Genomic DNA, 12,673 nt, shown 5'->3' on the forward strand with positions numbered 1-12,673 from the left:
ACATTGGATTATCCTTGGATACTGATTTTCAGCTTCTCTGTGATAAACTCTGAATTCATTGAAGTTGTTACCACCTAAATGATCACTTTACTACTTTAAGTGATCACTAAAGAACTGTTTTTTTAAGGCAATATTGACTTTTAAAAAATTTTGTGACTTAATTACTATAGTTGTATTAATAGGTGGTCTAGGATAGGTTAGAAAGGGAAGGTTTTCACAAAATAAAATAAGCCTAGCATATTAATAATGTCTTATCTGTGTTTTCCAGAGTGTAAAATTGTATAGGACAGGTGGTCTCTTGGTTGATTTTGCTCTACTGAAGGTTAGTTCAGGCAATGAATGTTTGACTCGTTGCTCCATTAAACTTCTATTTTGATTACCTTCTTCTCTTTCAGACTTTGGGCTTCCTCTGAAATGTCCTCTGTAGCATTGTGAGGAGGGGTCAGAGGGCCACTCAAAGAAGAATCTTCTAGTCCATGGGGAAGTTAGTAGAAAGAGAATAACAATAAAGAATACAGACACTTTTTCTCCATATTCTAGGTCCATTATGATTTAGAGGAAAATTTTCTTCGTTCATGTGATTTTTTTCAGTTTTAATGAGATAGATTTTTTTTATACAAAAATATCAGAAATATTTATTATTTAAGGCTTTAAATGCTGTGTATTTAAACAATATAAAATCTGTGACCCAGTTCTTGGGAATATGATACTTTGAAAGTTGTTTTCCATTATTTTCATAGTTGTCGAGAAATTTTGAAGTTTTTTGTACAGTTTTATGTGAAGGTGTGCTTATCACAAAATATTCTATTTTCAGGTATTTAGTCCTGGATATTGCAGATAATCCAGTTGAAAATATAATACGTTATTTTCCCATGGTAAGTAGTATCAAATGCTTTAATATCACTTAAATTTTATGATTTGACTTAATTATGGTTCTAAAACTTAATAATGAAACTAATTCCTTCTTATGCTACTTTTACTTTGTTATGACTGAAAATTGTGGGATTATATTTTAAAGAATATTTATTTTTTTTTAATTTTTTTTTTTTTAAAGATTTTATTTATTTGACAGAGAGAGAGATGACAAGTAGGCAGAGAAGGAGGCAAAGAGAGAGGAGGCAGCAGACTCCCTGCTGAGCAGAGAGCCTGATGCGGGGCTCCATCCCAGGAGCTTGGGATCATGACCTCAGCTGGAGGCAGAGGCTTTATAACCTGCTGAGCCACCCAGGCGCCCCTTTTATTATTATTTTTAATGCAAGACACTGAATGTTTTTACTGAGCCTTTTAGTTTATAACATGAGGTAAAAGGAAAGCCATTTCTCCTTAACCAATATTTTACATAGCTGTAGTAAAATATTTCAAACTTTAGGGAATTATAATGGATTATCTACATTAAAAGTTGGGGATTGGGTAAACAATATCTGAGTTCTTGGATTTTCCATTTGACTCTTCCCTTATAATCGTAACCAGCTCTAATTAGTTACCTAAGTTTCTTCAAGGCTGTGTTTTATTGTTGCTGATGTCTTCATATCTGAAGCATTGCTATTTCAGTCAATATCTACTAATTCTGCTTCAAAAATTAGTTTTGCATGTGGTGGAATTTTGGCATCAGGCTGTCCTTTTTTCCATAAGCTCAATCTCTAGTCGAGCCTTTTCTCCTTTACTCATAGATAAGAGTGCTTCATCCCATCCTCTGATAACTTTGCCTATTCTAACCTTAACACTTTTAAAGGCTTGGCATTTTTCTTCTTCTTTAACTTGTTTGAAGATTAGTATCAAAAACAGTCCCATCCTGTAGTGTTCCCTTATACCAGCAGTGAACAACATCTCCCTTTTTGGGAAAGGGTTTTATCTCCTTTTTTAAGGAGTTATATCTCCTTTTTAAACCCATTTTAAAGTGGGTTTTATCTCCTTTTTTAAGAACAGATTTTATATATTTTGGTGGATCCTCATCCAGAGTCTCTTCAGACTTGGTTTCTTTGGGTTTATCTTCATTAAGCTTCACATTTTTTACCTGCTCAGACACTTATACTTTCGGTACCCTTGAAATGCTTACTTTCAAGCCTACCTCTCTGCCTGCTTGTGATCTCTGTCTGCCAAATAAATAAATAAAATCTTAAAAAAAAAAATACACACACACACACACACACACACACACACACACACACACACACACACCAAGAAATGTTTTCAATATATTTTGTTTTACCATCTGTATATTGTGTATCTGATTTATGCTTGTATTAGTCCACATGTTTTATTAAAACACACTTTTTTTTTTTTATCTTCAGACTAAAGAATTTATTGATGGAAGCTTACAGACTGGAGGTAAATATTTTCTTACTCAGTATTTATTTTTAGGGGATTATGTGTTACAGTTAATGTTTTAGATAACATTTGTCCTAAATGCAGGATATGAAAGTTGCAATTGCATATAATAGACTATTCCCAAATTTATATTTTCCCAACTTCTTGTTTCATTTGGATAGGCTTTCTTAAATATCCCTATATAACTTATTTTCAAGTCAGCTTTAAAGTCTAATAAATATCCAGGTGTGGTATGTGTAAAATATAAAATGTTTAAGAAAGGATTTATTTTACTATGGTATAGTATATGGTTTCAATATATTTTAGTTGCTGAATTAGATGGTTTTTTTTTGTCAGAATAACTATTTCTTGTTTTTCAGGAAAAGTTCTTGTCCATGGAAATGCAGGGATCTCCAGGAGGTATGAAGTTAGAGATTATCTTTCTTTCTTTAGCATTTAATTAATGAGCTGTGTTTTCTATTTTTTTTCTAAAATTTTTTCCCCCTCTTCAGTGCTGCCTTTGTTATTGCATACATTATGGAAACATTTGGAATGAAGTACAGGTAAGAAAGTACTCTGAAACCTAGCCACAGTTTAAATTCTCAGTAAAATGAAGCTTAATGGAAACAGTTTGGGAGTTTGAAATTGATATCCTGATTTTGTCATCTATTCATGTTGATTAGGCAGGCTCTTATAGTCCATGATTAGTCTCTTAACCTTTATAGCTCATCTACCTTGAACAGATCTACTTAGGCTAATATTTTGTGGTTTTACAGAGGTAGTGCTAAATGTTATTAAGAAGCCAAGGGAGTTATAGTTGGGAATAATTATGTAAAACTAATTATTTACTGCTAGAGAATTGTTTAACCCAAGTTTAAAAACTCTTAAGACGCAGATGTTATTGCTTCCCTTGCTTAAAAGGCTAATTTATTATATTTTCCTTTAACAGTAGTTGGATCAAAAATTACCTAGAAATTGTTTCAGCTTCTATTCACAATTCATTGTGGTCTTTCTTAACCAGAATCAGCTTTTCCAAGCATACTGCCTAGATAAAAAAGAGCGCCAAAACAAAAACCTGGCCAATGTACAGTGTTTCCTTTTTTAGTGTATCTTGTACAAGTTAAAAGTCTTGTAATCATTGACAGCTCCTTGTCTTTCACGCTCTTCTCCCAAACGTACCCATTACCAAATTCTGTCTCCTTTATGTCTTCAAATATACCTTGAATCTCTCTCTTTCTCTTCATCATCATTTAATCCCACCTCTAGTCATGTCTCTGTTGGACTCTAACAGTGGTTAGTGGTTTCAGGTACTCTTTCCTTTTCCAGTCTGTTTTTTTTCCCCACACTACTTTTAGAATGATCTTTTCAAAAGATAAATCTGATTAAATAATTACCTTACCCCAAAAAGCTCTTAAAGGTTCCTGATCCTTAATAATTCTTATCATGGCCATGAAACTTTGCATGATATGCCTGTGTCAACCTGTCCATCATTATACCATGTTCCCTGTTAACTCTCTTCATTAGAGCTGTGTTCAGCATTGGATCCATATTCTTGACACAGACAAGACCTTCAAATGCTTGTTTAGTTTGTTTGGTATCCTTTAAGTTTAAATTTTGATGGAAATTTTGCTTTAAAATATCAGTTGTTAATATTATTTGAATACAAATGCTTTGTTTATTTAATGCTTGGTAGACTGTTTTATATATTCTCTTTATTATTTGGTGTCTCGACAGTAATAGTGAAAATAGCTTCCATATATTGGGTCTTTGCTATGTGCTAGGCTTTATTCTTTATTCTTTTATTCTTTGCTATGTGCTTTGCTATATTCCAGGCTCTTTATCTCATTTAAGCCTCACAACAACACAAGAAAGTAGATACACTTCTTGTTTAAACAATGATAAAATTTTGAGCACGTACTATGCAATAGATGCTATACAAGGTGTTTTATATTTAAAATCACCCATCTTCATAACAGCCCTCCAAAATAGGAATTATTATAAACCCCAGTTTATGGACAAGAAAAATAAAGCTTAGAAAGTTGAGCAGTTCCCTTAGAATACAAGCTGGTAAATAGAGGGATGGTGATCTTTCATCTGCCCATCCTGTTGATTTTTCCACTACAGCTTGCTACCTCTCTGTAGCACAAGTTTTATGATTATGATTTCCTATTTAGGTAAATTTTTGGATAAGTTCCTATTTTAGGTAAATACTAAAAAAATTGAGATTAAAACCGTCACCTTACTTTTCTTTTTTTGTTTTCAGAGATGCATTTGCTTATGTTCAAGAAAGAAGATTTTGCATTAATCCTAATGCTGGATTTGTCCATCAACTTCAGGTAACTTCTTTGTTCCTCCTCTTTAAAGTAGTCAGAAAGGAGGATAATTAAAATCTTTTGTCTACATAATTTAATTAGAATTAATTTAAAATTAATTAGAATTTAATTAAAATTAATTAAAATTAAATTAATTAATAGAATTTAATTTTTTAAATTTTATTTATTTTTTTAAAAGATTTTATTTATTTGAGAGAGAGAGATAGCAAGAGAAAGCATGAGTCGGGGATGGGGAGAGGGAGAGAAGCAGGCTCCCTGCTCACCCCATCCTGATCACAGGCTTGATCCCAGAACCCTGAAATCATGACCTGAGCTGAGGGCAGATGCTTAACTGAGTAAGCCACCCAGGCACCCATAGAATTTACCTTAAATACTTAAAAATTTCCATAATCTAATTTTATTTGTTTATTTCATTATTACTATTATTTTTTAAGTTTATTTTAAGTAATCTCTATACCTGACATGGGGCTCAAATTCATAATCCTGAGATCAAGAATCTTGCATGATACTCCAACTGAGCCAGCTAAAGCACCTCCTAATAGGATTTTTTTATTCAAGTTTACATTTCTAGTTAAAGGTATTTTATTTTTTGTTTTTAAGTATTTTCTTAAAAGCTGCCATTACTGTGAAAAAGGGGTTAAAGGCACATTGTTAAATGTAAGATAAAATAATTTGATGTTAGAGGAGTCCAGGATGGTGGAAGAGTAGGAGACCCTAGTTTCATCTAGCTAAATAGCTATCAAATAATTCTGAACACCTGCGAACTCAACAGGAGATCTAAGAAAAGAAAAGCTACAACTCTATAAATAGAAAAGTGACCACTTTCTGCAAGGTAGGAGGTGTGGAGAAGTGAATCTGAGAGGATATGTGGGAAAGTAAACCTCGGGGTGGGCAGAGTCAGGGAGAGTGAGCCACAAACCATGGCTCAGTTAGGTGACTGCTTTTTGAGCAGGGGCCCAGCAAGCTGCAGAACCGGCAAGACACCCCTTCTTCTCCTGGGAGCAGTGGCACGATAGCCCACCACAGAAGTCTGCAGGGTTTGGATGCTGGAAACAGGTCATGATCTGAGATAGAAACACTCAGTCACATGCTGGGTAAACACAGAATACAGATGGAGACCACGGAGACAGGAATGATTTATGCTTTTCTCTGAGGGCTCATTGGGTGGGGCCCCGAGCTTTTGGCTCTGGGGCCAGAGGTTGGAAGGAACCCAAAAAACTCCACCCCAAAGTTGCTAGAACTCATATAGAAATTCACCAACATGGCAGGATATAAAATCAGTGCACTGAAATCAGCTGCATTTCTATACACTAACAATGAGACAGAAAAAAGAAATTAAGGATTGAGTCCAGTCCTGCTTGCAATTGCACCCAAAACTATGAGATACCTAGGAATAAATCTAACCTAAGAGGCAAAAAGAATCTATACTCAAAACTGTAGAATACTCATGAAAAAACTTGAGGAAGACACAAAGAAATGGAAAAATGTTCCATGCTCATGGATTGGAAGAACAAATACTGTTAAAATGTCTATGCTACCTAGAGCAATCTGCACATTCAGTGCAATCCCTATCAAAATACCATCAACTTTTTTCACAGACCTAGAACATATAATCCTGAAATTTCTTTGGAACCAGAAAAGACCCCAAATAGCCAAAAGAATGTTGAAAAAGAAAACCAAATGTTGTGACATCACAATTCCATCCACAATTCAACCTCTGTTACAAAGCTGTAGTCATCAAGACAGTATGGTACTATGGAACAAAAACAGACACCTAGATCAGTGGAACAGTGTAGAGAATCCAGAAATAGCCCCTCAGCTCTATGGTCAACTAATCTTCAACAAAGCAGGAAAGAATATCCAATGGAAAAAAAGTCTGTTCAACAAAATGGTGTTGGGAAAATTGGACAGCCATATGCTGAAGAATGAAACTGGACCATTTCTTACACCACACACAAAAATAGACTCAAAATGGATGAAAGACCTCAATGTGAGACAGGAATTCATCAGAGTCCTAGAGGAGAACACAGAGAACAACCTCTGACCTTGGCCACAGCAACTTATTGCTAGACACTCTCCGAAGACAAGGGAAACAAAAGCAAAAATGAACTATTGGGACTTCAAAATGAAAAGCTTTTGCATGGCAAAGGAAACAATTGACAAAACCAAAGACAGCTGACAGAATGGGAGAAGATATTTGCAAATAACATATCAGATAAAGGGCTAGTATCCAAAATGTGTAAAGAACTTATCAAACTTGGGCACCTGGGTGGCTCAGCTGTTAAGCTCGGCCGTTAAGCGTCTGCCTTCAGCTAGGGTTGTGATCCCCAGGGTCCTGGGATTGAGGCCCACATCAGGCTCCCTTCTCAGTGGGAAGCCTGCTTCTCCCTCTCCCACTCCCCCATGCTTGTGTTCCTTCTCTCTCTGTGTCTCTCTCTGTCAAATAAATAATTTTTTTTTTTTTAAAGAACTCAGACTCAAATAATAACCCAAAGAACAAATAATCCAATTAAGAAATGGGCAGAAGACATGAACAGACATTTCTCCAAAGAAGACATCCAAATGGCCAACAGACATATGAAAAAATGCTGAATATCACTCAGCAGCAGGGAAGTACAAACCAAAACCACAATGAGATATTACCACACACCAGTCAGAATGGCTAAAATCACCGAGTCAGGAAATGACAGATGTTGGTGAGGATGCGGAGAAAGGGGAACCCTCCTACACTGTTGGTGGGAATGTAAGCTGGTGAAGCCTCTCTGGAAAACAGTATCGAGGTTCCTCAAAAGTTGATCCAGCAATTGCACTACTGGGTATTTACCCTAAAGATACAAATATAGGGATCCAAAGGGGCGCCTGTACCCCAGTGTTTATAGCAGCAGTTTGCACAGTAGACTATGGAAAGAGCCCAGATGCACATCAACAGATGAATGGATAAAGAAGATGTGTATACATGTACACACACACACACACACACACACACATAAAAATGGAATATTATGCAGCCATCAAAATTGAAATCTTGCCATTTACAACAATGTGGTTGGAACTAGATGGTATGCTAAGTGAAGTAAGTCATCAGAGAAAGACAGTTATCTTGATCTCAGGGATATGTGGAATTTAAGAAACAAAACAGAGGATCATAGGGGAAGAAGGGGAAAAATAAAACAAGATGAAATCAGAGGGAGACAAACCATAAGAGACTCTTAATCATAGGAAACAAATTGAGGTTTGCAGGGGATGGGGTGGAGGCGATGGGGTAAATGGGTGGTGGACATTAAGGAGGGCATGTGATGTAATGAGCACTGGGTATTTTATAGAAGATTGATGAATCACTAACCTCTACCTCTTAAACCAGTAATACATTATATATTAATTTAAAAATGAAAATAAATGATAGAAATTTCTTCAATTTTTTTCTTTTTTGATGACACACATATAATTATATGCTATTTTATATGTTTTATATTTACTGTGTTTCAGATTTTAAGATTTTTATTTATTTGGGAGAGAGCAAGAGTGAGAGAGAGTGCAAGCAGTGGGGAGGGGTAGTGGGAGAGGCAGACTCCCTGCTGAGCAGGGAGCCTAATTCGGGGCTCAATCCCAGGACTCCAAGATTATGACCTGAACCAAAAGCAGATGCTTAACCAACTGAACCATCTAGACACCCCATCCATCCATCCATGTTTCAACTTTTGTGGTGCAGAAGATATACTCAAAAGACAATAAGGTAAACCTGTGAAATATCTGATTAAACTAGTTTATTTTTTTCCAAGAAGGAAAATCAAAAATTGAAGAATGTCCTTTATGTCTCACATTGAGACATCAAGAGCGTTATGAAGTGGATTGTCTCAGGGGCCTCTGGGTGGTTCAGTTGGTTAAGTGTCTGCCTTCTGGCTCAACTATAAAAACATTGTCTTTTTACATTTATTTTTGTATTTGAAAAAGTAATAAAAAAATACATGTTAAAAAATTCAGCAGTATATATACAAGTCTAACTGCATAATCTTTTCATATGCATATGTACAAATATGTATACATCACAACTTCATATGATTCCATATATATAAATCTTTTAGATTATTTCTAGCCTTTGATTATAAATAATATTGGGAGACGTATACATCTTTGTTTATATCTGCAAATGTATCCGTATGATTATATGTATAATGTGGAATTGTCAGGTCAGAGGCATTTGAAATTTAATGTTACCAAACAGTCTTTAAAAAGGCTGAAATAGGGGTGCCTGGGTGGCTCAGTTGATTGTCTATCTTCGACTCAGGTCATGATCCCAGAGTCCTGGGATCAAGCTCCACATCAGGCTCCCTGCTCAGTGCTCCCTGCTTCTCTCTCTCTTTGTCAAATAAATAAATAAAATCTTTTAAAAAAGGCTGAAATAAGTAAACCACCAGGAAACAAGGGGTACGTGTTTCCTAATAGTTCCTGTTCAGTATCAATAGCCAAAAGCATTTTACCAGATTTTCTGATCATTGCCATCATGGTGATAAAAGTGGCGACTCCTGTGGTTTGCCCATTCTTATATCAGATTGTTGGTCTTATTTATCTTTGTTTTATAAGAGCTTTTTGTATATTAAGTAATCTGTCTTTAGCCAACTGATTTAAAATGCCGTGTTTATTATATACCAAATTCTGATCTATAGTTGGGTCTGTTTCTGGACTTTGTATTCTGTTCCATTGCTCTGCTTAATACTGTAACTGTATCAAACAATTTTAAATGCTGTGTTGTTATATAAATAATTTATGGCATAACTCAAGATTCCCTCATTAATATTCTTGCTAGAATTTTCCTGGCAAGTTCTTTTTTTTTTTTCTTGACTTTTTCAAAGATTTTATTTATTTATTTGAAGGAAAGAAAGAGGGAGAGAAAGAGAGCATAAGCAGAGAGAGTGGCAGAGGGAGAGGGAGAAGCAGGCTCCCCGCTGAGCAGGGACCCTGATGTGGAGATCGAACCCAGAACCCTGGGATCATGACCTGAGCTGAAGGCAGAGGCTTAACTGACTGAGCCACCCATGTTCCTGGCAAGTTCTTAACATTTACTTTTAGGTATGAACTTTGCTGGAAAGAGCCCTATAGTTTTTAAGTTCTTATTATGTTCACAGTTCAAAATAATTGACACCTTTACATTTTTAGTCTTCCTAAGAATATATTCCATTTATTCAAATCAGTTTGTGTTTTAAAGTCTGTATTTCTTAGGAAATTTACAGTATCCTGTATTCAACACAGTATACTCAGCACCATAGGCAGAATCTTATTACAAGGAATTACTCCTCCTCCACTTAAAAGCCAGAGGCCTTATTTATAATGGCTTATAAATCTCTATATAAAGTAGTTCTTTACCTCTCAGTTCTAATCTACTATCCCATTTGCTTACTATGTATGTTCTAGTCACACTGACTTTCTCATAATTCATTGAAAATACTTGTATGTTCTCGTGTCATGGCACTTGCTCATATCTCCCCACACCTAGAATGCTTTTCCCCAAATATCTGCATGGCCTGTTTGCTTAATTTTCTTTTGACTTACATTATTGCAGTTGCTTTCTAACAGGAAACTTGCTTCTGCCCTTAACCCCAAATCCCTACAAGTCAAAATGTTAGTTTGGACCAAAATGGTAGAAGGGGAAGAGGTGAGAAGAGATCACATTTTGGATTTATTTGACTGTATAGCTGACAGGATTTGCTGATGGATTGGATGTGAAGAGAGGAAATTAGGATGGATTTAAGCCTTTCTGGAAGATATGGAAGAAACTGCATGAAAAGGTTTGAAGGGAGTAAAATTGAGTTCAGTTTTGGTCATCTTAAGGTTGAGAGGGCGTTGGAGAGTAGGCAGGTATGTAAGTCCAGAGTTCATGGAAAAGAACCATGTATCTAAGGAGTATCAGCATATAGATGCTATCAAAAGCCCTGAGACTAGGTAAGATCACTAGGGGAGTGCAGGTAGAGATTTTCAAAACAGATCCTAATGCACTCCAACATGTAGAGGGTGGGGAGATGAGAAATTAGTAGAAGAGATTGAAAAGAATGGCCAGTGAGATAGGAAAAAAAAAAATCAGGGTGGCTTGTTTGGGAAGTCAAGTGAAGAAAGTGTTTGAAGAAGGAGGGAATGGGGACACCTGGGTGGCTCATTTGGTTAAACACCTGGCTTTTGATTTTGGCTCAGGTCATGATCTCATGGGTCATAAGGTCGAGCCCTGTGTCAGGCTCTGCATTCAGTGGGGAGCCTGCTTGAGTTTCTCTCCCCCTACTTCCCTTCCCCCACTCTCTCTTTCAAAATAAATACATAAATCTTAAAAAGAATGGGGAGTGATTCACTATATCAAAAGCTTGATAATAGGTTAAAGAAGATAAGGGCTGAGAATTGACATTAGGTTAGGAACATGAGGTCATTGGTGTCCTTGACAAACATTTTATGGAAGGGGGAGGATAAAATAATTGCTCAGAGTTCAAGAGAAAATGGGAAGAGAGGAATGTAAACAGCAAGAATAGATAATTCTAGGAATTACACTTGGAAGGGGGAAACAGAAGTGACCATAGCTAGAGAGGAAACTAGGGTTATTAAGGAGGATTTTTGTTTGTTTTCTAAAATGATAGGAAATAATAGCATACTTGCAGTTTGGACCTTTTCAAGGAGAAAAGGGAAAATTGATATTATTCCAGGATTGGATAGTTGGTCTATTCTCTATTGATTCTGTTATATTCATTCATTATTTCTGTGCTTTTATTTTTTTTCTCTCCTATTGAGCTGATAGTTGGTATGTCATCTCTTTCATTGTTATGTTACATTTCTTCCATGAGTCCTTTTTATTTCTTTCAACTCATTTCAGAAATGCCATGCTCATTGGGCACCTGGGTGGTTCAGTCAGTTAAATAATCTGCCTTTGGCTCAGGTCATGATCCCAGGGTCCTAGGATTGAGTCCTACATGGGGCTCCCAGCTCAGCGGGGGAGTCAGCTTCTCCCTCTACCCCTCCCCCCTGCTCCTGCATGCTCACTCTCTCTCTCTTACTCTCAATAAATAAGATCTTTAAAAAAAAAAAAGAAAGAAAGAAATGCCCTGTTCATTATTTCATGGAGAATTAATCATTTTCATCTGCTTCTTGGTGCAGTTTTGATGCTGTTCTTAATATGACTTTTGGTTGTAAAGTTGCTTTTTTCCCCTTGTGACATCTTTATGCTAAAACCTACAATGGTTCCTTTTTGATTATTGGTCATCTTGGACCTGGAAGTATTCTTTTTAGAACAGCTATTTGCCCAACAATAGAATGGTGGGAGACAACCTGGATAGTGGTTGGGGAAGGCAGATAGCTTTAATTTTCTACTTGTTTTGGAAGTCTTTCTCACCACACTTTTCTCTGGTGGTTTAACTCAATGAGTAAGAAGCAGAGCCTCTTAGGTCACACATTTTTCTTGTTGGTATTGATAAACAGCATGCACATTAAAACTGCCCAGGGGACAGGACGCCTGGGTGGCTCCGTTGGTTAAGCCACTCTCTTCAGCTCAGGTCATGATCCTGGAGTTCTGGGCTCTAGTCGAGCCCAGCCCACTTCTCCCTCTGACCCTCCCACTTCTCATGCTCATTCTCTCTCTCTCACACTCTCTCTCAAATAAACAAATAAAGTCTTTAAAAGAAAAAAAAAAAAACTGCCCAGGGGAACCTAACCTAAGCCAATTAAGTGACAATCACTAGGGGTGGGACTTGAACACATATGTGTATTTTAAAATTCCTCAGGCGAGGGACGCCTGGGTGGCTCAGTAGGTTAATTGGGCTGGGGTGGGGGGTATCCTGCTTCTCTCTCTGCCTCTGCCTGCTTGTGTGCTCTCTCTCTCTCTCTCTCTCTCTGACAAATAAATAGGTGAAATCTTTAAAAAAAAAAAATTCCTCAGGCAATCCTCAGGTATGGCCAGGCTTGAGAATTACTGGTTTAGTTTTTATTTTTAGCTAAGATCAGATACTTGGCTACATACAACCCAGTTTCTCGTCCATCTTACTATACATACACCCTGCTAGTAA

General features: G+C 36.5%; 1 protein-coding gene and 1 pseudogene across 2 annotated transcripts in view; one reads left to right on the forward strand and one right to left on the reverse strand.

Moving 5' to 3' along the window:
• LOC111161870 (serine/threonine/tyrosine interacting protein) overlaps positions 1-12,673 on the forward strand; it is a 34,975-nt gene that overhangs the window by 18,727 nt on the left and 3,575 nt on the right. The window contains exons 5-9 of one of the 2 annotated variants that reach the window (XM_022525908.1): positions 815-875; positions 2,292-2,328; positions 2,688-2,727; positions 2,820-2,870; positions 4,571-4,643. In XM_022525908.1, coding sequence (XP_022381616.1) covers positions 815-875; positions 2,292-2,328; positions 2,688-2,727; positions 2,820-2,870; positions 4,571-4,643 — 262 coding nt within the window. The remainder of the gene's footprint in view (positions 1-814; positions 876-2,291; positions 2,329-2,687; positions 2,728-2,819; positions 2,871-4,570; positions 4,644-12,673) is intronic. The other variant, XM_022525916.1, reaches the window with a different exon arrangement.
• On the reverse strand, positions 1,548-2,063 carry LOC111159080 (annotated as a pseudogene).

This window comes from Enhydra lutris, unplaced genomic scaffold, assembly GCF_002288905.1.
Source record: "Enhydra lutris kenyoni isolate GAN:26980312 unplaced genomic scaffold, ASM228890v2 scaffoldscaffold4, whole genome shotgun sequence".
NCBI lineage: Eukaryota > Metazoa > Chordata > Mammalia > Carnivora > Mustelidae > Enhydra > Enhydra lutris.